The 25,127-nt window shown below is 42.8% G+C and overlaps 3 protein-coding genes across 5 annotated transcripts in view; 2 read left to right on the forward strand and 1 right to left on the reverse strand.

The window, feature by feature from the left end:
* Positions 1–498: 498 nt before the first annotated feature.
* Positions 499–5,938, forward strand: DNAJC22 (DnaJ heat shock protein family (Hsp40) member C22). 2 transcript variants are annotated; one of them, XM_045061753.1, is made up of 3 exons: positions 499–590; positions 1,734–2,681; positions 4,395–5,938. In XM_045061753.1, exons 2-3 carry the CDS (start codon positions 1,842–1,844, stop codon positions 4,578–4,580), a joined length of 1,026 nt encoding a protein of 341 aa, XP_044917688.1. In that variant the 5' UTR covers positions 499–590; positions 1,734–1,841; the 3' UTR covers positions 4,581–5,938. The 2 variants fall into 2 exon arrangements, with proteins under 2 accessions (XP_044917688.1, XP_019690438.1); XM_019834879.3 differs by lacking the exon at positions 499–590 and adding an exon at positions 667–799.
* An 8,847-nt stretch (positions 5,939–14,785) lies between these two features.
* On the reverse strand, positions 14,786–23,421 carry LOC111561361 (serine/arginine repetitive matrix protein 1-like). The gene is made up of 3 exons (XM_045062666.1): positions 23,416–23,421; positions 16,862–17,348; positions 14,786–15,372 (listed from the first exon to the last, which is right to left on the reverse strand). Exons 1-3 carry the CDS (start codon positions 23,419–23,421, stop codon positions 15,368–15,370), a joined length of 498 nt encoding a protein of 165 aa, XP_044918601.1. The 3' UTR covers positions 14,786–15,367.
* The window catches only part of SPATS2 (spermatogenesis associated serine rich 2), a 149,502-nt gene continuing 141,708 nt past the window's right edge, over positions 17,334–25,127 (forward strand). Inside the window, exons 1-2 of one of the 2 annotated variants that reach the window (XM_019834880.3) lie at positions 17,339–17,458; positions 18,220–18,299. The gene's annotated coding sequence lies outside the window, so the exon portion shown is untranslated. Of the gene's footprint in view, positions 17,459–18,219; positions 18,300–25,127 lie in introns of both variants that reach the window. The other variant, XM_003988666.6, reaches the window with a different exon arrangement.

Here is a 25,127-nt window from a genome sequence, read left to right on the forward strand (position 1 = left end):
TGGGTGGGACGCATATCCCTTTTTGCTAGTGTTTCTGCCTCTCGCCCATAGCCTTCAGGATACAGCAGGCTCGGGCTCCCACTAGGTCTGGAGGCCCCTCAGGTTCAGGCTCAGGTCTAGACGTAATTCCCCTGACTAGCAGGCCTGGGGGCGGGGCAAATGAGGCAAACTCGGGCTGGGGGTCCTCTCTGCAGTCAGTCCGTGGGTGAGTCGGCCTTAGAGGAATTGGAAGTGGAGCCATCCAAGGCCGTCTTGAAAAACAACGGAGTTAGGAAGAGCGTGCACCCTGAGAGGGACAAGTCACCCTCTCATTTGTAGGGATGGAAAGGGGCGATCAAAGGCCTATTTTTGCGTTTATAGCGAACCACTCGGGGCTGCTTTGCCCCGGCAACTGGACAAGGTGAGTCTGGAGACCCGCCCGGCCCCGCCCTTCCGTGAGCGGCAGCGCCACCTGGCGACGGTGGTGCAGCGGTGCAAGCGCGCTCGGCCTGGAGTGGGGCGCTGCGCCAGCCTGGGTAGGCTGGATTCGCCCTAAGAGCCTCACGCCGGGTTTACCCGACAGGGCGGGCGAGAGGAGCCGAGGCTGAAAGGTGATCCCAAGGGGACCGGGTGTGTGTGTGTGGGGGGGGGGGTGCTTAGGGAGGGGCCTGACCCGGACGGCCCCACTTCCGTGACACAGCAAACACAGAAAGACAAAGTCCATTTGGATGGAAGTGAGAGCGGAGTGACAGGGGCCATTTTGACTCTGTAGCCAAAGGAAATGACTGGTCTGACGGGGTCTGGGAGCCGGGGTACCCAGGTACGGCAGTCCACCCTGGGACTAGCGAGTAACTGGCTGGTGGTCTTGAGGCCTACTAGGGGGGAGATGCTGGCAGGCACACGTTGGCATCTGGCTTGGTATTCTGGGGGTTCAACCGGCCTCTTTGGAGAGACTCCAAGTCTGCCCTGGAAGGAGGTGGTTGAACTATGGAGTGCCAGGGTTTAGGTCAAAACGTTAGTTTAACAGAAGTGTTTAAGTGGAGGGACTTCAGGACCTCTTTCAAATTTGACTTGTGGGAAGATTTCGTGGCCTGGAGAGATGGGAAGGCTGGAGAGGAACCTTGGCCATGTGTCTGAGGGCGGCCATAGTGCGAGTCTGAGGAGGGCTAGGGATGCCAGGGGACTTTCAAAACGTGTGGGAACTTTAGAAGGGCATTCTGTTCACTCCTGTTCACTCCATTCTCCCATGAATCATTGCGGGAACCAGTGGTCTGAAATTTAAGCTTCTGCTTTTCTGTCCATGTGCTGAGTTCTAAACCAACTGAAAGCATTTAAAACATTTTTCTCCCTTAAATTTGGAGTTGGCTGTGCTTATAAAAAACAGAAATGAAGGGCGCCTGGGTGGTTCAGTGGGTTAAGCCACCGATTTCGGCTCAGGTCATGGTCTGGTGATTTGTGGGTTGGAGCCCCGCATCCGGCTTTGTGCTGACAGCTCAGAGCCTGGAGCCTGCTTTGGATTCTGTGTCTCCCTCCCTCTCTGTCCCTCCCCTGCTTGTGTGCTCTCTGTCTCTCTCTTTCTCTCTCAAAAATAAACTTAAAAAACAAACAAACAGAAATGAGGAGCCAGACCAAAGGGTATGGGAGAACCCGCATTTCAGGGACACTCAGGAAGATCTGCGCTTATTATTGGAAGGAGAAATGGTTACTCTTAGGGGCCTGGATATAGTCTTATGACTGCTTTTTTCATTTCCTAGGGTCTGGGACCATGACAGCCATGTTTCTCACAGATGACCCCAGATTTCTGCACTCTGGGCAGTATGTCAGGTGCCACTGGACTTGATCTGACACCCTTTACCTAAAGGATGGCCAAAGGGCTCTTGGTGACCTATGCCCTTTGGGCTGTAGGAGGCCCTGCTGGGCTCCACCACCTGTACCTGGGGAGGGACACTCATGCACTGCTCTGGATGCTTACCCTGGGGGGTGGCGGGCTGGGCTGGCTCTGGGAATTCTGGAAGCTCCCGAGCTTTGTAGCTCAGGCCAACAGACCCCAGAGGCAGAGGCAGAGCTCAGTAGAGAGGACACCCCCTCTCAGTTTCATTCGCTTTGTCGCCCAGGTGATAGTGGGCATCTATTTTGGCCTGGTGGCTCTCATTAGCCTTTCTTTCATGGCCAACTTCTATATTGTGGGCCTCCCACTGGCAGTTGGCTTAGGGGTCTTGCTTGTGGCTGCTGTTGGCAACCAGACCTCAGACTTTAAGAATACACTAGGGGCAGCATTTCTTATTTCCCCTATCTTCTACGGCCGCCCCATAGCCATCCTTCCCATCAGCTTGGCTGCCAGCATCACAGCCCAGAAGCATCGCCGCTATAAGACTTCAGTTGGGTCAGAGACACTCAGTGTCCGGCTCTACCGTCTGGGCTTGGCTTACCTTGCTTTCACAGGCCCACTAGCCTATAGCACCTTCTGCAACACAGCAGCCACCCTTAGCTATGTGGCAGAGACCCTTGGCTCCTTTTTGAGTTGGTTCAGCTTCTTCCCCCTCCTTGGCCGCATCACAGAGTCTGTCTTCCTTCTGCCTTACCGGATCTGGAGGCTGCTGGTGGGGGATCCTGGTTTCAGCAACAACTCCTTCCGTGAGTGGGAGAAGCTCTATGAGTTTGTTAACAGTTTTCAGGATGAGAAGCGTCAGCTGGCTTACCAGGTAAGTCTTTGTTCCCTCTCATTCCTGTCTGGGACAGCTCTGAGAGTTAGGCTAAGCCTTACTGGAACTGATGCCCCGTATATGGGAGTATATGTTTTCATGTCTGCTGGGTTGGGCCCTAGAAGGGTGTCCGGCTTTCTTTGGGCTTCTGTGTGCAATGGGTGAAGGTACAGGGTCACTAACAGTGAGTGGGAAACGATAGGTATATATTGTTTACTTTTTATTGAGGTGTAACATCTATAAAGTAACATATAACATATATGGTGCCTGGGTGGCTCAGTCAATTAAGCATCTGACTCTTGATAGTGACTCAGGTCGTGATCTCACAGTGGTGAGATCAAGCCCTGTGTTGGGCCGTATGCTGGTGACGCATTTTATGTATACATCTATGTAACCACCACTCAAACCAAGGTATAGAATATATCCAGCACCAAGAAGTTTCCCTTGTGTCCCTTCTCGCTCTAGACTCCTTTCCTTGGAAGAATCTCTATTCTGACTTCTATTACCGTAGATTAGTTTTGTCCATTCTTGAACTTCATACAAATGGAATCATTCGGTATATACTTTTATGTCTGACTTTTTTCCTTTTTATTTATTTTTTATTTATTATTATTATTTTTTTAACATTTATTTATTTTTGAGACAGAGAGAGACAGAGCATGAACGGGGGAGGGTCAGAGAGAGAGGGAGACACAGAATCCGAAACAGGCTCCAGGCTCTGAGCTGTCAGCACAGAGCCCGACGCGGGGCTCGAACTCACGGACCGCGAGATCATGACCTGAACTGAAGTCGGATGCTCAACCGACTGAGCCACCCAGGCGCCCCTGACTTTTTTCCTTTTTAAATTAACTTATTTTTTTAAAGTAGGCTCCACACCTAGCGTGGACTTGAACTCACAACCCTGAGATCAAGAGTCCCATGCCTGAGACAGCCAGGCACCCCATGTCTGATTTCTTTCATTCAACATTATGTTCGTGAGATTTATTCATACTGTTGCATGCACTATGAATAAGTACTGTAACATTTATAAATTGTTTCCATTGTTGTGTAGTATCCCATTGTATAAATATACTACACGGTATCTATCCATTCCTATTGTTAATGAACATTTAGGTTAGTTCCAATTTGGGGACATTCTAAATAAAGCTGCTGTGAACATTCTTGTACATGTCTTTGGTGGACGTATATGCTTATTTCTCTTTCAAGGAAGAGATCATGTGAGGATGGCGAAGTCCCAGGTTAGAAAACGGGCAGCTGTGGTTCAAAGCAAAGCTTGGTTCTTGCCATCAGATCCAGAGCTAGCCCATGTTTCAAAAGGCTGGAATTCTAGGGGCACCTGGGTGGCTCAGTCGGTTAAGCGTCTGACTCTTGGTTTCGGCTCAGGTCATGGTCTCGCTGTTTCATGGGTTCAAGCCCTGCATTGGGCTCTGTGCTGATGACATGGAGTCACCTTGGGGTTCTCTCTCTCCCTCGCTCTCTGCCCCTCCTCCACTTGCACTGTCTCTGTCTCTCTCAAAATAAATAAATAAACTCAAAAAAAAAAAAAGAAAAAGAAAAAAGGCTGGAATTCTAATCTGAGGTTCTGGGCCTTTCTCTCAGGCAAGTAAAAGCCGACTCCAGAGATAGCACAGCCTGATTTAGCAAGGAAGTGGGGAGAGACCCAGGTTCTCTGAAACGTATGGAATTCTAATTTTCACCTTCTGTTTCCCTAAGGTTTTGAGTGTCTCAGAGGGGGCAACAAATGAAGAAATACATCGAAGATACCGGGAGCTAGTGAAGATCTGGCACCCTGATCACAACCGACACCAGACAGAGGAGGCTCAGAGGCACTTCCTGGAGATCCAGGCTGCATATGAAGCCCTGAGTCAGCCCAGAAAGCCCAAGGGATCCTGGAGGTGAGAAGAAATTGCCCCTTGAGGGTGGACTCTTCCTGGCAGAGCTGAGCAGCTTGTCCCAACCCAGCTTTGCCCGCACAGGTCATCCCAACAGCATTGAAGAACTGGTCTGTTTGCAGTGGAGATGAGAAAACCTTAAAGGAGTGAGAAAGCTATTGTAGTGGAATAACGTTTCTGTTTTGAATTTCTCAATTGTCAGTTATTGTATTCCTGATAAGTTCTTCCTAAAACTAGATAGTGAAATTAAAGGCATGTTATAAAACCAATAAGATATCTTTTAGAGAATATACAACCTTGCCCACCCTGGTACATTGATGAGCGATGGAAGAAGATTGTTTAACAATTTCTTTTCTCTTTCTCTCGTTTTCTTTCTCCCTTTCTTTCTTTCTTTCTTTCTTTCTTTCTTTCTTTCTTTCTTTCTTTCTTTCTTTCTTTCATATGCAAAGTACTGAGTTAGGAGATTGAAGGAAAAATATGAAGGTTCTCATATTTCACAAGCTGTCCTGTGGCAATAGGGATTTGATCTGTAGATTACCAATGGGTAAGAGAGGGGTTAAATGAGAAAAATTGCAGAAAAATATCTTAATTCTATTTATAGGAGAGCTTTCCACTTTTCCTAAGAAGGAGCAAGCTGCCGTGGAGTGGGGGTAGTACCGCTATCGCAAACTTTTCTGCTTGGTGAAGTATTGTAGAGAGCCCTGAGATTTTGCTTGGCTGGTTGGACTGGCTGAATTCTCAGGTCTCCCCCTGACCCTGAACTACATACTCTGCTGCCTAGGAGCTTACAGTCCGGTGGGGGATATAACATACACAGATATCCAAGTTCACCTCCTTCAGCGTTTTGAACTAAGTGTCATAAGAATTATAAGTGGAGTACACTGGAACATTGGAGAAGGGGCAGATGACATTGTTTGATGGGGACTCATGGGAAAATTTATGATTTTATATTTCATGTGCCTTTATGAGGGCTTTGGGGAAACCGAGGGAACCAGTGCTTGAGTATCTCAACAGGGTCTTATTTAATTTCCATGTAACTAGCCAAGTGTGGAAGAAACGTCTAGGATGGATAGGAAGACAGACTGGAGAACCGGAACATGATGTTGAACTTATATACTTTTACTCCAGTTTTCTTGCTCTTCTTTTGTGTTTGTGTGATCCCTCGAACTTTTTTTCGGGAAATTAACTCTGAGTGATATCTATCTATCTATCTATCTATCTATCTATCTATCTATACACACACACACACACACACACACACACACACACACACATATATATTTTAAGGTAGAATTATTATTATTTTGGCTAATACTCTTTGCAGATTAAAATAAAATCTGGTCTCATCTGATCAACTGAGAGGAATGAAATTTGTAGATGTGTTTTTCTTTGTATTCATATAAAACAAAACTTGAACAGTTTTTGCTAATGAATTTTTTAAAGTTTATTTATTTTGAGAGAGGGAAAGAGAGAGAGAGAGCATGAGCAGGGGGAGGGGCAGAGAAAGAGGGAGAGAGAGAGAGAGAGAGAGAGAGAGAGAGAGAGAGAGAATTCCAAGCAGGCTCCATGCTATCAGCACGGGGTCCAGAGCAGGGCTCAATCTCATGAACCCTCCAGATCATGACCTGAGCTGAAATCAAAAGGCAGATGCTCAACCAACTGAGCCACCCAGGTGCTCCTACCAGTGAATTTATATACCATGATTTCAAGGCCAAATTAACTTTTACACCTTTGTAAAGTTGCCAAAAATTGATATGTTTCTTTTGAAAAATACTTAGAATCTGTGAAATCATCACATGGAATTTTAATGAGGTATTTTCATAGACCATTGATTAGTCACTTATTAACATGATATCTAGTACTACTTCTGCACAATGTAAATATATTAAAAATAGTCTATTAGGGAAAAGGAACAAAAGAGTGATTAGGGGCTTTACTTAATTTGGAAAATATTTTACTATTCTCAAATTTTGTTATGAACTTTTGTTACAAAAATATGGCTATACTTTAATTTATGAAAATAGGAACTATTGGGGCACCTGGGTGGCTTAGTCGGTTAAGCATCCAACATTGGCTTAGGTCACGATCCCACAGTTCGTGAGTTCAAGCCCCACATCAGGCTCTCTGCTGTCAGCACAGAGCCCGCTTCAGATCCTGTCTCCCTTTCCCTGCCCTGCCCCCACTCACACTTTCTCTGTCTCTCAAAAATAAATTAAAAAAAAAAAGAACTATTCAGGAGCAGTTTCTATTGTTTCAACATGAGCAATGCTACAATAAATATCTTTAAATGTGTGTACTGGTGCTTTTTGTTTTTTTGAGGCTGGATTCCAAGAAGTGATAATATAAGGTCAAACAGAATGTATATTTAAAATTTTCATTGATACTGTATCAGGTTACTTCTGGAAAATATTCTGGTAATTTATACTTCCTCCAGCAGTGTAAGGAAGTGGCCCTTTCCTTGGAATTGGAATGGACTGTTATCACTCTTTTAAATTTTTGCCAAGATGATGGGTGAGGAATAGTATCTGACGACTTTAATTTGCCTTTCCCCGACTCATAGTAAAGGTCAGCATCTTTTCAAATTTTGTTGGGTACTCGCATTTCCTCTTTAGTGAAAGCCTGAACATAAGTATTTTCTGCTTTTAAAAAAATATTATCTCCAAAAAAATAAATTATCTCCTACCTGTCTTTGTGAAATCTATTTTGTTGGTATCCTCACTTGTAAGGAACCTTAACTCTTTGTCGTATGTGTCGTAGATATTGTCCCCCAGTCTATGGCTTGTCTTTCAACTTTAAGCATGAGTTTTAGAACCAGAAGGATTAGGATTAGGATTTTAACGTGGTTCCATGATTTTCTAGCTGTGTGATCGTAGGTTTCTTTAGTCTCTGAGAGCCTTAGTTTCCCCTAAAATTGAGATAATAGTATGTACTCTTAAAGGGTTGCTGGGATAAGGAAACTAGCATATGTAGAGTGAGCAAATGTAACTTTAATATAACCCTTTCCCCCTTTCAGCCATGTAAGGAAACAAGGCTTGGGTGTCTAGGGGAGTTAATTGGTATGGAATGAAGGTTCTACGTGTAAGGCTGAATTTTCCTAGAGTGTATTAGTGTATTTTCTATTAAAAAAATTCCTTTTGGTTTCTTGCAAATCACCGTATGAATGCTTGCAAATAAGGATTTGAAAGAAGTAAATAGGAATGATGGATTGTGTTGTGGTGGTAGGGTATAAATGGTCCCTCTTCCTCACCTCCTCTTTCCTAGACTCTCTGTCTCTCTTGTTTTATAATTAAGAAAAATTCCAGGGGTACCTGGTTGGCTCAGTCAGTTAAGTGTCTGACTCTTGATTTTTGGCTCAGGTCACGATCGCATGGTTCATAGGATCAAGCCCCATGTCAGGCTCTGCACGGACAGCAAGGAGCCTGCTTGGGATTCTCTCTCCCTCCCTCTCTCCCTGCCCTTCCTTGGTCACACTCTCAGTCTCTCTGTCTGTCTCTCTCTTTCTCAAAATAAATAAATCAACTTAAAAGGAAAAATTCCAGCCTTTTTTTTAGCTGTTCATGGGGAACCGGGGAAGTGGTTTGGATTTGGCTGTTCATAGGCTGTAGTTTTAAAAAGGGTCAGAGCTCATCTGGGCCAGTTGGGATAGCAGAAGTCCTCAGAATGAGACAACTCCGAGGGTAAGATGAATCTCATGGGAAGGAGTTCACTGCTTGTAAGATGGCCCTTTTCACTTGCAGATTGTCTTTGCAGAACTCTCTTGTCACCCTTTGGCAGATTCATTTCAATTAGGGAGGCTATTCCCTGACATCTGGAGTCTCAGTCCTTCTTTGCAGGACAGAGAGGTATTTCTACTTTCCGAGATGCTATGGCATGGTGATCTGCCGTCCACCTCTTAGCCACATTGGTTACTTTAGTGTGGATTAGTTTAAAACTTTGCACAGGAGAAATTTTTGTAGGTATGGGCTGAGGCTCGTGGTAAGAAGTGAGAAAGATGTTATAGAATGTTATCTCTTAGTAGGAAAGACTCATTAAGACTCATATTTGGATTTCATCTTCCTTCTTGCCCTGGCCTGTGAATGGGTTCTGAAATTGAGTCCTTACCAGGATTAGACTACCTACACTCCCCCCCCCCCCCCGACTCATTCCAGGGACATCTGTTCATATATCTCATAGTCAATGGTATAGCCCAGCCATTTTTTGAAAAGAAAAAAATGGCACAAAATTATGGGAATTGAGAACTTCTGGAAGGGAATTCTGCTTTGCTAACAACCCTGGGACATTATTATCACGAAGAGACTTTTCTGGGGATGTGATTCCCAAAGCACCTGATACAGCAAAAATCAGCTGTAAGTAGAAATTCACTATAAAATAATTCTATATTTATATAAACCAAGATATTAGCAAGTGTGAGGTCTTCCTTATTCTCCAACCGAGAAGATTTCATGAAATCCAATGATTTCATATTCTCCCACTCCCACAAATAAAAAATGTATAGGGCCTTTTAAAGAGTTGGAAGGGAAGTGAGAAGGCCTCTATGCCAAGTGCTCACTCAGTGCAGGACCTGAAGAATAGCTTTCCTCAAAGATTTCCATTTTCGCATTGGATTCAGTTGGAAATCTGCTACCTGTTTCACCTTTTGGACACCCTTAATCGTTAAGTTCTTCTATCGGACTAAAATTTGCTACCCTGTAATTTCTAGATATGCCATCTATTGTTACAAAGAACAAAACCCAACAACAACAACAAAAACCCTTCCTTGATAAGCAGCTGCCCTCATCTCCTATCCTTCGAAATCTTCTCTTTTTTAGATGACACATTGCCTTGTTTAAGGAAGCACTGTAGTTTGGTAGGAAGAGACGGATGGAGAAGTGCGGACATAGGCTTCTACCTCCACCGCTTGGGGGCCAGCCTGCCGTTTTACCACTCTGGGCTGCAGTCTGTCCCTTGTAATACGAGGAAGTTGGACTTACATGCCCTTTGAGATTGCTTTCCACACTGAATGCTGGCTTCTTAACTTTTCAGCTGAGGCTTGTGCTAAATGATTCTGTTTGTCATCTTCTGTCTGCCCTCTGGTGGACACTGTCTTGGGAAGAAAAGAAAATATTAAATTGCTCGAAGAACAATATAATGGCTACCCACCCACCCCCCAAATAAAAAAAATTACCTACATTCACCTTGCTGTTTCCACCTATTCATTTTCCCTTTTAGTCCTCATCTGTAAATGTACATAATTAAATTTTACACGATCGTCTCATATCAAGGACACAATTTTGTACTGCTTTTTCCCCCTCACTGAATCATAAGCATTTTATATATTATTATGAAGATGTATATATATGTGTATATATTTCTATGAAGACATACACATATTTAATTGATATGTAATTCACATGCCATAAAATTCATCCTTGTATACAGTTTAATGATTTTTAGTATATTCATAAGGTTGTGCAACTATCACCACTAGCTAATTTCAGATGTTTTTGCCTTCCCTAAAACAAACCCCATGCCCATTAGCAATCACTCTCCGCTCTCCCCTCCCCCAGCCCTTGGCAACCACTAATCTACTTTCTGTCTCTATAGATTTTCCTATCCTGGACATGTTATATAAATGGAATCATACAATGTCTCCTTTTGTGTCTGGCTTTTTTCACTTAGCATAATGTTTTCAAGATTCATCCATGTTGTAGCATGCATTATCATTCTATGTTTTTTATTTTAACTTTTCAAATAGCGTATCATTATATTTTAATGCTGTATAATATTCCCCTTTTGGGGAGACATTTAGGCTATTAATGTATATATTTTTTTGTTATAAAGAATGCTGCATCGATATCTTCATGTTTCTAATTCATCTATTCTCTTGAATTATTTCAGAATAAATTCCCATGGGTGGGATTACTGGGTCAAAGGGTATGAACATTTTTATGGCTCTTGTCAATATTGCTCTTAAATTGTGCCCAGAACTAAATGCAATTCTCAGATGTGTTCAGACAGAACGGGGTACTGTGGGGCTATTAAGTTCTCAAGGTCTGGACAATATATCATCCTTGAAATCAAGCAGTCTAAGAATTTATTAGCTTTTTTGGTTGCTCATTGAGCTTATAGCCAACGAAGGCCCTTAGATCTTTTCCTGGGTACTGCGTCTTAAAGCTATGCTTGCATCTACTCTAGGACCCAGGAGGTTTTTGAGGACTCCCTGACTTGAATTTAGTATTTCTTTGTTTTCTCTTTTCTTTACCAGTAGGTGGTCCTAACAAGCCAGCAGGAGCTTTGGGTTTATTGCAGTCTTAGCTAAGAACTGCAGATGGCGCCTTAAGGCTGTCGCAAGGGTCAAATATGTCCCTTCACTTTTTTTTTTTTTTTTTTTTGGATCTGGTAGTGATACCTCCTTAGTAGGTTTATTACTAGAGTTCAGTCCTCCTCTTTTGTTGGGAAAGAGAGAGCAACTGTGAAGTTGGATCTGGGTGTTATTCAGGGCAATCTCTAAATGAAATGTGTTTCCTAGATGTCATTTGATCTCCTGGGGGACTCTGAGGCAGTCTGTCTCATGTGAGAGCTTTGCTTGAACACATGTTTCATGCCACTGCTTTGGCTTTTGATGTTCACACCCTGAGAAGCTGATTTTCTGGTTTCTCTTCATGTTCCTTGCCATCTTTCTCTTGGTCACCGTAAAAGATTGAAATATGTTCAACTACCTGGTTTTATTCATTTGTTTTGTTAAGGTGGGTTTTGAGCAACAAAAGTGAAAAATTTATGTAGCATTCTGCTGCATGAGATTTCATTTCAATAATTTGTTGCTCAATTTTTTAAATGTTTTATTTACTTTTGAGAGAGAGAATGGGTGCACCTGCGAGTGGGGGAGGGGCAGAGAGTGAGGGAGACAGGATCCAAAGCAGGTTCTGCTCTGATAGCAGTGAGCCTGATGCGGGGCTTGAACTCACAAACTGTGAGATCATGACCTGAGCTGAAGTCGGTCGTTCAACCGACTGAGCCACGCAGGTGCCCCAATTTGTTTCTTTCTTTATTCTCATTTTTCTTTTCTTCCCAATTATTTTCCTTCTCCCCACCTGTCATCCACCCTTTCCATTAGCCCATCTGCTTATTTGCAAACTATTATAACTTTAAGTATGACCTTCAATTTTCTTGGTTTAAACCTCACTGACAAGTCTCAACAGTTCCCGGTATGGGAAAGTTGGAATCGTTTTAAATCCATTCTGTGCCATACCTTAGTCCCATTTCTGGACTGGGAAATGTTGTGGGGCACATTGATCGTCTGCTGGGCAGTGACTGACTTAGCATGAGAGTCTGGCTTTGTGAGCACCACCTGAAGGGGCATTTTTCCTAGCATCAATAGGTCATTCACCTTTCAGATGAATTAGTATAAAGAAAGGAACAGGAAGGATATGGGGGAAATATACCCATAACCACCAGTTTGGACTTGGCTTCTGTTGATACTTTCTCCTTTTCACTCCTGGGGTCCATGGCAGAGAGTGTAAATTTACTGCTTTTGGATTGGAAAGCAAATAGCTGTTCCATATGGGCACATGGTGTCATATTATTTATATTCAGTGACTGGAAACCCATGGCCTCTCAGCAGTTGACTTTTCTTGCACAGCCAAAAGGCTTGATCATTTTAGACCCATCTCCCTTCCAACTCTAATTCTTTTCCATCAGTGTGTTTCCTGTTCTCATGTTCATGCCTTTGCTGATGTCACTCTTCTTTCCTATAATTCTTTTTCCTCTCTGCTAATCCAAATCTCTACTCTTCTTTTACGATCCAGCTTAAGGTTTATCCCTAAATGATACCTTCACTGATTAATTCCATCTCCAGTAATCTTTCCCCTTGAATTCCTTCAGTATTCTTGTGCAGTTTGGACTATTCTATCAAGCATTTTCCTGCATATTGCTACATAATCATTCTCTGTCTCATGTTTGTAAGTCTTGTCTCTTTAACTATACCAAAGCCCCTTGAGGGCAGCGACTGTCTTCTCCCCATGCAAGTAACAGGATATTTAACAATGCAAACAACAGACATGTTACTTAACAATTTAAAGCCTCAGTTTTCTCATTTGTTACATGGGAATAATGATGCCTGCATCACAGGGATGTTGAGACAATCAAATGAGACCATGTGTTGAGAGCGCTTTATAAACAATAACACATTTTGCAGAGGTTAGTCATTATTAATTTTAAAAAATGGTGACAGACTGGGATACCTGGGTGGCTCAGTCAGTTAAGCATCTGACTTCAGCTCAGGTCATGATCTCACAGTCCGTGAATTTGAGCCCTACATTGGGTTCTGCACTGACAGTGTGGAGCCTTCTTGGGATTCCCTCTCCCTCTTCCTCTCCCTCTCTCTCAAAATAAATAAATAAACTTAAAAAAATGGTGACACGCTGTATAAATGAAAGAGCATGCTGAAATTCTATTAATAAACTTATAGTAAAGCAGTATTAGTTATTGGTTGGTCTTACGTATAGAAACAAAGTCACTAAAGGGCAAATTCACGGCACCTGGCTGGCTTAGTTCCTAATGGATGCCACTCTTTTTTTTTTTTTTTTTTTTAATGTTTATTCATTTTTGAGACAAAGCATGAATGGGGGAGGGGCAGAGAGAGAGGGAGACACAGAGTCCGAAGCAGCTCCAGGCTCTGAGCTGTCAGCACAGAGCCCGATGCGGGGCTCAAACTCACAGAGTGTGAGATCATGACCTGAGCCGAAGTCAGAAGCTCAACCGACTGAGCCTATAAACATCTGATATACAATTGGCTATGTTACTCCTGTCTTTGTACCTCAGTTTTGTTATCTGTAAAATGGGAAATGCTGACCTAATCAAACCCATTTGATAGAACTTTAGAAAATGAGTGTTCAAAGAAACATGAATCCCATGCACAAGTCTCTTAGGGAAAAAAGCTTCCTTGGGGGAAAGTTGCATACTATATAGTGCATTCATTTGATTGTTAACAAAGCACATTACCAAATTAAATGCTCTGGGATGTAAAGAAACTAGCTTAACTTTATCTTACCCAGTGTTTCCCAAACTTATTTGCAACTGGAACAGTTTTTTTGAGGTCTAGTTAGCACTCCATGATGCTAAGTTTCTAAGACACAAAGTTTGGTCTGCCCACGTGAATACTCTTATTAGGTACTAGAGGTGGGGCAATCAAAGAGAAAAGTACACCTTATGAGACATTCTCTGGTGGTCTTCTTGCCTATAGTGGTTTGTAGTTTCAACTTTAGTTAGCAGAGACTTCTAAGAAAATCATGTTAATTACAGTCATTAATTATCAAGTCTCCAAGATAATGAGGAAAATTTTTGTTTCTCAGACTAAATTCAGCCTCTTTTTTTTCCTAATAAAAATATGGAATCTGACAATCAATCACTTCAGATACAAAATATCAACTCAAACAAACATAAGAAAAATTTTGATTTCCAGGATCTATTTGAAAACATGTCAAATTAGGTCTTTTTAACATCTGCAAAATATATCTGTCAAGATGAAGATTATGTCATGACTTATCCTTAGTTCTAATTTTGCCACTTGATCATTAGGTAACCTGGGATAAATTAATTCCGTTAAGGCTGAACTGAGACATATGGATGTTGTTTCAAAATGATCTTTTGCAATCCTTAGCAGTCACTTTAATCATTTCAGAAATTTGGTTGTTTTTGTGTTTTCTTCAGAGTATGTCACAAGTATTATATGTCGAATTTATTACAGCATTTCTTGTCCTCCAGTACCTCCAGTATAATTTACAGATGGACTTTAAACAATTTGCAATTCTTTCCTTTTTTAAAAAGTTTGTTTTTAGAGAGAGGGAGAGAGTCCCAAGCAGGCTCTGCACTGACAGCATGGAGTTTTGCAATTATTTCAAAGCAGTCGATGATCATTTTGTTTTATTATGCATACACAATAGAAAACATATATGTAAAGAACCAAGATAAAATTAATCTTAAAAAAAATTTTTTTTTCCAACGTTTATTTATTTTTGGGACAGAGAGAGACAGAGCATGAACGGGGGAGGGGCAGAGAGAGAGGGAGACACAGAATCGGAAACAGGCTCCAGGCTCTGAGCCATCAGCCCAGAGCCTGACGCAGGGCTTGAACTCATGGACCGCGAGATCGTGACCTGAGCTGAAGTCGGACGCTTAACCGACTGCGCCACCCAGGCGCCCCAAAATTAATCTTTATAATTCAGGTCCAAAAGATATTTTTGAAACATTTATTCAATGTCTTTTTGGAGTGATAGAATGTGGCATGGAGAAAGGGTGAAAGTGGGCCATGAGTTACAGTACCCCTCTTGCAAACTCCACTTAGCAAGTTGTATGCTCTATGTGACCCACACTTTCAACCACACTTTAAACTACACTCAGAACTCTCTTAGAGATCTGTTAAATATGATATTCTTCACATTGTTAGGTTTCCAGTGATGCTTTGACAGCTCTCATAGATTGGGCCTATGCATGCTCCTTAACTCACCTCCCTTCTATATATCTACATATGGAATATCCGCATATAAAAACTGTCTCCCATTAGACCACTGGCTATCTTAGGAGAGGCATCAGATGTCTTTCCTAACACTGTGAGATTTCCAAAAGTAGACTTTATTTTCCTCCCAAAGAAACAATATTGGTTCTGCAGCAACAAGAGGCCCTATAATGAAGAGTTTTCTAGGCAACTTTTGGTAGGTGAAATCTGTCATTATGGAAGGGATCTTGGATTCTCTTGGTCAGGTACCATTCTTCAGCAGCATGAAGTTTCCCATTAAGCAAGGTCATAGCATTCCATTTCTACTCTGTATGGGAAGGAAGGGACATTGTGGAAGAATTAGTCACTCATTCCTGTGTTCCTACAACACTTTGCACTTTTTGTTTCGACACTTTTCACATGCTATTATAGTTAATTATTTAATAGCTTTTATCCTCCTTTACAATAGGATACTCTCCTTGGGGATAATCTTGCTTTTATTCTTCTTTGTAAGTGACCCAAAACCTAGAACAATGCTTACCACTCATTGGGTACTTATTTCAATTTAGTGAATGACAAGAAAGCAGATATTTGGAAAGTTTGCTTCTATTTGAATATTTTGAGAAAAGATGCAATAGTAAGCAACCTACGTATAATGCCCTCGCTAGCTGGGTGACCTAGTCTTTTGCTTATTTAGATCTGTAAGTGATACGATTAGATTAGACCAGGCTTTATTAGCCAGGGGTCAGTGGGCTGCGGGGTATTTTTGACCCTCCAACCTCGCGCAAAGTTAAACACAAAGGACGAGATAACTTCTGGGTATCTGAGATCTGGCTGAGATCTATTACATACACTACTTCATTGCAGGTACTGCGACTGCAGTAACGAACATCTGGAAAACAAACCTGTGCCTGTGGTGTCTAGCTATACATACTCATATACAGTTCCAGGTTTGTCGCTGATGCCTGTCCAGAGTTCCTTAAGCTTTGGCCTCAAAAGCTAAGAACATGGGGACAGATCCTGATTAATCCTTTCAATGCTGTCTAAATCCCCAGCCTCTGGCCGCTCCTAATCGACCACTGACCAGTTGACGGTGGGGTGGGTACTTCACACTTTCAGGACACTGGGTAGAAGGTTGCACAAATACTACAGACGATTCTGGCCCTGGGGAGGTTGGGAATCTGATCATAAAGTCAGAAGGATATTTAACAGAAAGATTCACTGGCGGCCTGACCACAGCCGCACGGAGGAATGTATACGGCTGAGCAAACCAGAGATCCGACTCAGAAATGGGCTTGGGCAGCGTCTGGCATACGTGGTAGAGAACCTTCAAGTCCAGAGGTTATCCTGCCCTCGATCCCGCACCGGCCTCTACGGACTCCCAGGAAGCTGAGCGGCCGCGAAGTCCGGACGTCCGGGAGTTGCCTGAGGTCAGGGATTCTGAAACGGCCTTTTGGAGTCAAACTTGAGTCGGGAAGCAGGCAAAGGAGAAGGCGCTGGAAGGCCATGGGGCGGAGTCGGGAGCAGCGAAAGGCAACGCGGCCTGAGAGCGCGCGTCCCCGCGGGAACCTAGATATTATAAAGCCCCTCGCACGGTTCCTCTCGTTGCGCCCGCCTTCGGCAATCTCCGGGGGAGTTTCGGCTCTTTCCGGCAGTTCCAGCTCCGGTCCTTCACTCCCAGAGCGCGCTGTTACCCCCCTCCCCACGCCGCCCGGCTCTTTGTGGGCCTGGGCTGTTCTGCACGTGGGCACGTGCTCTAGTACTACCCGTCCCCACTTTCATCTAGTTTGTTGCCGACCCACTCCTCCAATCCCTACCCTTCCTCGTTATTCCCAGTTCCCGGCGACGCCCGAGCACCCTCAACTGAGGCGCGCGACCCGGCGGGCGGTGCGAGGCGCGAGGGGCTGGGTCTCGAGAGGAGCGGTAACCCGACGGACTGGAGCCCGCCTCCCGCCCGGCGCCTCTCCACTCGCAGATCCCTGGCGCGCGGGCCGCCTCCCGCCCGGCCTTCGCGCGCCGGGTGGCTGCAACGGCCTCGAGCTCGGCGCGTCGGGTTCGCGCCGGCGCGAGCACGCGCCTGTGCGCTGGCTGGCTGGCGCGCACGCGCCCGAGCGGGCTCCGGGGCGGGGCGAACAGCGCGAGCCCCGGCGAGGTCGGTGTGGATCCGCTGGCACTCCGGCCCCCAGCCGCGGCTGCGATCCCCAGCCCGCCGCCCGGCCGAAGCCGGGAAAGGGGCGGTGGGGGCGGGGCGGCGTCCGGCTCTGGGAGAGCTGGGGGAGGAGCGAGGCGGCGACGGCGGCCGCTCTAGAAGAGGAGAAGGAGGCGGAGGAGCTCCTTTCCTCTTCTCAGACCTCGGAGCGTCCGGGACGCAGAGCCCGGAACTGGGGGGGACGCGGCGTCTGCGGGGTCCCCGGGTAGGTGAGGCTGAGGGTGCTGGGTGGAGGGGTTGGTGGGGAGTAAAGGGGGGCACAGAAGTGCGGAGAGCGGGCTCGAGGGAGGGCACGGCGGAGGGGGTGGTTGTTGGGGGTTGGGGTATGGACAGGAGGGGGACGTGAGCCCTTTGGGACCCGGAGTGCCCAGACGGTGAAAGCCTTCTGGGGTCAGTGGGGCAGGCCGAAGCACACGGGTCCGAGTTGGGGGGTTTCCAGAGCACAGGCCAGGGAAACAATGGAGTAAGGGGGGACTCTGGTGTGAGCGTGTGTGGGGTATTGGATTTTAAGAAACAACGAGGGATCGAAAAGAATGAAAGAATGGGTCGTTTGGGTTGAGAAGTACAATGAATTGGGAATGCAGTGGGTATGCGTAAGGTCATCTGCGTGGGTGTCCGAGGTCCTCAGGATTTGGGGGCAAAGTGGGATTTGAAAAAAGATAGAAAGGAATGGGGGGGCGGAATGGAAAATAAGGCAAAGGGTGGCAGAGAAATAAAATAGATGTGGTTTGGGCTTGATTTAAAGTGGAAGGGTAGATCTTGTTTGAGAGAGAGTACAGGGTAGGTGGACTAGAGTGGCATCTTTCTCCTAATTCATCCAGGATGATTGGGTTCTTTTGGAAGGTGGGTCTTTCTCAGGCATGTCCCTCTGCTGAGTACAAGCTATTCTTTTAATAATTTGGTTATTTATGGTCCATTTCATCGATGAACCATCCCTGTAATATTTATTTCTCTTATGTTCATCAGGTTATTGTGTGTAATTTACCTGTGGTTAATGAAGCAGAGGAGAACATATCACCAAAAATAAGCATCTTGCTTTGAATTAGGTCAGTGATAATGCAGAGTTCAGGGTGTTTGGGGGAAAGAGAACCAAGAGTTTGTTTTCATTTAGACCCAAAGGTGATGAATAGCATTGATAAAATCGAAGTTATCTATACTTTGTTAGAATTGCAGTTTCTCACTGAGAAATGTTCATATACCATCTGCTACTGGATTTATGCTCTTGGGAGAGTTTGGGTTCTGCCTCAAGAAATTCTTGATGCTGATTTCAAATTATCAGGCTGCCTTTTACCTTCCAGTTTGAATTAAGGTGATTTGAAAATACTGTGGGAAAGTATTTCTGGGTCATAATCTTGGCATTTCCTTAATACTTGGATTTCCAGACCAAATATTGAATGGTTCTAGATACAAGATTGCCGATTTTGAAATTGTATTATCATTATGTGTTCATAAATAGTTGATGTTAATCTTTTTATTTGTTGGGTATTAAGTTTTGCTGACTCACCTAAGATTTCTGGGAATTTATCCATTTATATTTCTCAGCTAGGTCTTGGATAGTAGCATTAGACTAGTTTATAAAGGTCCAAAATAATGACCTCAGTTGTCACTTTTCTTATATCTTACAAAAACCGAATAAAGCAAGGAGTGTCTTCATTAGTGATAATGTGGCTTTTTATTGACCTCTTACAGTAGATGAGGCAAGGTGCTAAGTTTGTTTTGCATGCATTATCTCATTTAATTGAATCCTCACAGTTATTTCCTGTGTTATAATTAAGAGGTTAAATAACTTGCTATGGTCACAGAGGTAGTAAATAAAGCTGCATTCACACTGGGCTCTGTTGGATGCCTTCTTTATATCTTTGCTGTCTGGTTCTACTTGCCTGTCTTCCTCCTCCTAATCTTGGTTGTAGTACAAGCAGCATGAATTGGTTGAGTCTTGGGTTTGATATGATAATGGTGATTTAGATGAAGATTGGGTTAGTGGGCTATATCTGTAGACTTTATAAATGTTTATTGCTCTTGTGAATTAACAAGTCTTCTGGGGTCCTGTTAAAGCTAATCTTGCTGAGGGTTTGACCTGTGAACAGGCTTATTATTTTGTTTAGTCTAGTGTACTGCTGAAGTACTGTGCCTAGGTGGCGCTCTTCCTTGTAGAAGTCAACACAACCAGTTGTGGAGTCAGAACCAATTAACTTTGGAAAACAATTGAAAATTATGGAGAGCTCAAGTGCCCTCCCAAGCACCTGTTGAGTCCACAGTTGGTACTGGCATTATCTCTAAATATAGACAGGATCCTCTTAGAAACCAGGAGTGAAACAAGTAGAACTGAGAGAAACAGCTGGGTCCTGAGGGAGGAGCCATAGGTTGCTGGCCAAAAACATCAGCATAGCCCCTGGGGACTGATCCAGGAGTGGCAAAGGGCTACAGATACTAGTGAATGGCAGGAGGGGAGGGTTGAACATATATGTATTCTTGGCACTGAACTCAGTGTTTTATGTATGTTACTTCATAAGATCTTCAAACAGCCCTTATAAGGCAGATGTAAACATTATCCCTGTTTTTGAGATGAGGCTCAGAAGGGTTAGTGTACAAAGTCACTTAATAAAAGCAGTAAAGGAAGTTATTATTATCATCATCATCATCATCATCATCATCATTGCTGCTTGCTGTTTCCTATTGTAGTGGTTCCAAAATTAAACTTGGGAGTTAAAGTCACTCTTTAGGATCTGCTGTGCTTCTTGTTAAGAGTGCAACTGATTATTTCAGTCTTGTTACTTCCATTGGAGACTAGAAGGGAGAGCTTGATTTTTTTCTGATTTAATTGTTGGGAAGGAGAGCCCACTCATTATTTAGTAAACGATCTCCTGTAGAATATAATTCAGCTTCCTCAGCTGCTTAGTGTAAATCTGTAGCAACATGAAAATGGTGTGTCCATCCCTCCTATTCCGAGGTCTTGACTTTCAGGTAAGTTATCTAGGCTGTGGAGGATGACAGTGAAGCATGCTTGTTACAGACTCTTACCACTTTTCTTGATGTTTTTGACACAAAACTGTGACCATCATTCTTGCTCAGTTACTTTAAAAAGTTGTGGTAAAATATGAATTATGTAAGATTTGCACTTAAACCATTTAAAGTGTATGGGTCAGTGGCATAAAGTACACTTACATTGTTATGCAGCCGTCACAACCATCCATCTTCAGAACATTTTCATCTTCCCAAACTGAAACTTTGTACCTATCAAACAACTCCCATTCCTCTCTTCCCTCAGCCATTCCCCTTTCTGTCTCTATGAATAGGACTACTCTAGGGGTCTCATACAAGTGGAAGTAGTAGAATAATAGTGTTTGTCCATCTGTGTCTGGCTTATTTCACTCAGCACGATGTCTTCAAGTTTCATCAATGTTTGAGCTTGTGTCAGAATTTCATGCCTTTTTAGGACTGAATAATATTCCATTGTATGTGTGTACCACATTTTGTTTATCCGTTTAGACACTTAGGTCATTTCCACCTTTTGGCTATTGCAAAAAGTGCCGCTAGGAACATTGGTGTGCAAGGATCTGTTCCAGTCCTTGCTTTCAGTTCTTTTGGGTATATGCTAGAAGTAGGATTTCTGGGTCGTATGGTAATTCTCTGTTTCATTTTTTGAGGAAGTGTTATTACTTTTAAATGGTGATTTTATTTGTGTTCACCCGAAGGTAGCACTTGGCCTTATGTTTGAAGGATGATGTTTTCTCTATTGACTTTTTCTGTACTGTTTGTAGGACACTTGTACTGGAAATGATTCAAAAGGAAATGATTTACCTAGTTGTCACGGCTCTCTCTTAGCTTCTGCCTATTTATGTTTATGTATCATGACATCTGGCAAGCACATTCAAATACATTTCAACTTAGCAATAAAAGTACTTTTGAAAATCTTTCAGACAGTTCAGCTGATGAGGAAAATGGGAATATCTGTTGTAAACTGTGAAATATATCCAATGTGGAAGGAACCATTTGTTATATATATATAGATCTTTCCAGTCATACCTGTAAATGTAGATAATCGCTTAAAAACATTATCTGTGGGGCGTGTGGGTGGCTCAGTCAGTTAAGCATCCTACTCTTGATTTCGGCTCAAGTCATCTCTCAGTGAGATTGAGCCCCGTGCTGTTAGCATGGAGCCTGCCTGGGATTCTCACTCTTCCTCTCTCTCTGCCCTTCCCCCATATTCTCGCTCTCAAAATAAATAAACTTAAAAAATATTTAAAAAACCCATTATCTATACGTGTGTTTGAAAAATGGGTCAGTAGTATAGAGCATTTTCAGTTCTCTTCGCTGCCTTTGAAATCCAGGGTGCTTTTTTCATCTAAAGATGTTTTACATGCTGCTGGTTACTGTTTAACTTGTTCATCCCTTCATTCATTGAAAAAAGTTTGAGTGCCTGCTATATGCTTTAAATATTTCAAGAAGGTAGCTGTAATGTAGGAAGTAAAATTGGCTCAAGTCATTTTTTTTCTCCATCTCTCTCTCTCCCTCTTTGAGTTCTCACATAGTACCAAATATAGTTGAAATAGCTGCAGACTGATAGTGGACTCTCTCTTAGGGATGGGTCTAGCCTCCCATTTCATTTTTTCTAAATGTCACAAGGGGGTTAATTATCCCTGCGTCTTGCTTCTTGAGATTATTGTTTACAAAGGGACTTTAGGCTCCTATGCCATTTTCTGGGAGCTTCACAAAAGAGCCCACACTTACTTAGAAGTGGTCTGTTGTGGGGCACCCGGGTGGCTCAGTTGGTTAAGTGTCTGACTTCGGCCAGGTCATGATCTTGAGTTCGAGCCCTGCGTCGGGCTCTGTGCTGACAGTTCAGAGCATGGAGCCTGCTTCAGATTCTGTGTCTCCTTCTCTCTCTGCCCCCCCCCCCCCCCAAAATGAATCAACATTAAAAAAAAAATTAAAAAAATAAAAAGAAGCGGTCTGTTGGTTCTGAAATACAGTTGACCCTTGAACAATGTAGGAGGAGTTAGGGGCACTGACCCCTGTGCAGTGGAAAATTTGTATATAACTTTGGACTTCCCAGACCCTTAACTATGTATTATATATTGTATTCTTATGGTAAAGTAGCTAGAGAAAAGAAAATATTAAGACCATAAGGAAGAAAAAATATTCTTTCAGTACTGTACTGTATCAAAAAAAATCCATGTATAAGTGGACACATGTAGTTCAAACCTGTGTTGTTCAAGGGTCACCTGTATTTCTAAAAATTTAAAGTTGTAAACACCTTATCTTTAGGTTACTGGATATTAAGATTTGGTTAGAAGCCAGCATTTTGTTCGCCATGTTCAAATCTACCGTAGTGGTACACAGATTCTGCAGGATTTGAGGATATAGCCATTAGCTTAAAGGCAACTTCTACAGTCATTGTCCTATGACTAATTTGTGGCTAGGGGTTACATCGTGATTCTTACTAGTTCAAACCCTACGTAACAACCTTGGATTGCTGGTAAGAAGGAGGATTTTTTTTTTTTTATATGACTTAATTAGCAAAATAACATGATTACTAGTGTGGAATGTGTGTGTTTTCTTTAAAATTGGCTAAAGGATATTGGGCCTGAGGAGAAGGAAATTTGTGATGAGGACATTTTATAATTTATTTGGGGAGTAAATAGAGAATCTCAATCAGGCTCTGCACTATCAGTGTGGAGCCCAATGCAGGGCTCGAACCACAAACCGTGAGACCATGACCTGAACCAAAGTCAGGAGTCAGATGCCCAACTGACCAAGCCACCCAGGCACCCCTGTTATATGATTTAGAGGAGTCATGGTAGGTAAGTGAAGATGCTGCCCAATGATATTACTTCCCGTTGACCTGTAAAAGACTAGAAAGACCAATGTGTACAAGTTGCAGTCTTGAGGATCCTCTCTTGGGTACATGTGATATGTCCAGGAGTAAATTATTTGCTGTTGTTTCAAGGCTGCCATCAGTAGTAGAGCAATACTTGTCTTTAAATTACCCATTTTGTCTCTGATTACATGTCAGTGTGGTCAGCCCATTGCTGGCCCTTCCTGGTTATCTTCTGTTACGTTGATTTGAAATGTGCATTAATGTGTCGTGGCAGTGACTCTTCTGCTTATTTTGTTTGGTCATCCTCTTGGTCGTTAGAGTAAATTGCCTTCATCGCCTACCTGCATATCCTGCACACGCCTTCAGTATAAGCATCTCATCATGAGAAGCTCCCTCACATTTGATGAAAACAGTCAAATACATCTACAAGTAAGATGAAATTGCAGGAAACTAAAGTATTGTACTTGAATGGCAGACGATACAGAACCACCACAGACTAAGTTAGCCATAGCTTAGATGCAGGCTTGTGTTTTGTTGAATCTTACTGGTCAGTACACACTAGGTTTCTTGAGATGGTTATCTAATTCCTGGTTGACAGTGCTGTAAACAAGGCTTAGTTGGGTAATCTTTTTCATCTCTGTCACTACACAAATGTTGTATTTTATATTGGTTTTTAAAAAGTTGATATTTGACGTTTGTCATTGTCTGCCTGCCCATTATGTTATGATCCTGTAAGTTAGACTACGAGATATTATTGTGTGATGTTACTGTAATATGGGAGCATAGGAAACAGCGCAACATTAGTGGTTACTAAATCTGTTTAGGCATCTAACTTGAAGTGGTAGAAAAAGCTCCTAAAATGGAGTGTATTTGGTATCTTCATGCTGATTACTTGTTGCCTGAAATCTTAACATTTAAGTAAGATTAGAATTATGTTCAGTTTTTATGTGATTACATTTTTGATTTGGCAGTAAAGCTGAGAACACATGATCCTTTCACACTCTACTGGCTAATTATTTCTGTTATGAAATAGCCCCAAGCATATTATTTTAAAAAATATTTTTATTTATTTTTTGAGAGAGAGAGTACAGTGTAAGTAGGGGAGGGGCAGAGAGAGAGGGACAGAGGATCTGAAGCAGGCTCTGTGCTGACAGGCTGACAGCAGAGAGCCTGATGTGGGGCTTGAACTCATGAACCGTGAGATCATGACCTGAGCCAAAGTCAGACACTCAGCCCACTGAGCCACCCAGGTGCCCCAGCCTCAAGTGTATTATTAAACTTCTTGGCAACTTTTGTTTTTGATGCCTGAAATGTGGATCTACTGAGTGGTGTTAGTTATAATCTAATCAGGCTAATACTGATAATCATAATCAGTATTATAATCAGGCTAATACTGATAATATATTTATAATATTTCTGTGCTGTATTATTTTTCTTCTAATTTTTTTTTTAAAATCAGGAAGCTGTTAGAGTGTAAACCTCTTGTATCACATAGAAGTTGCTAATATATTGGATTATAGATAGCTGGGCATAAAATTAATTTTGGGGGAGAGGGGCTTCATTCTGTCAACATCAAAAAAAGAAAGATCACAAGTCTGGTGCACAAACCCACATTGAATCTCTGTTCCTGTACCTACTGCTTCTGTGGACTTGGTTATCTTTTAATTTCTCTGAGCCTGTGTTTCTGAATTTGCAAAATTGGTTAAGTAGTAATTCCTACCACAGAGTTGTCATGACTATTAAATTTTTTTTAGGTGAAATTCACATAACATAAAATTAACCCTGTAAAGTGTACAGCTCAATGGTATTTAGTGTATTCACAGTTTTGTACAACCATCACTCTATTAGTTCCAGAACTTTTACATCACCCCTAAAGGAGATCTCATACCCATTAAGCAGTCACTCTTCATTCTCCCCTTGATGTATCTATTGGTAACCACCAACTGGCTTTCTGTCTCTATGAATTTACCTATTCTGGGTATTTCAAATAAGTGGAATACGGTAATATATGACCTTTTGTGTTTGACTTCTTTTACTTAGCATGATGTTTTTG

The sequence above is a fragment of the Felis catus genome, chromosome B4, assembly GCF_018350175.1.
Source record: "Felis catus isolate Fca126 chromosome B4, F.catus_Fca126_mat1.0, whole genome shotgun sequence".
Lineage (NCBI taxonomy): Eukaryota > Metazoa > Chordata > Mammalia > Carnivora > Felidae > Felis > Felis catus.

Excerpts from the sequence above, each read along its gene's own strand:
- DNAJC22 (XM_045061753.1), top strand. The coding sequence starts at position 1,842 with ATGGCCAAAGGGCTCTTGGTGACCTATGCCCTTTGGGCTGTAGGAGGC. Across the intron at positions 2,682-4,394 it reads AGCGTCAGCTGGCTTACCAG|GTTTTGAGTGTCTCAGAGGG; the intron begins GTAAGTCTTTGT and ends TGTTTCCCTAAG.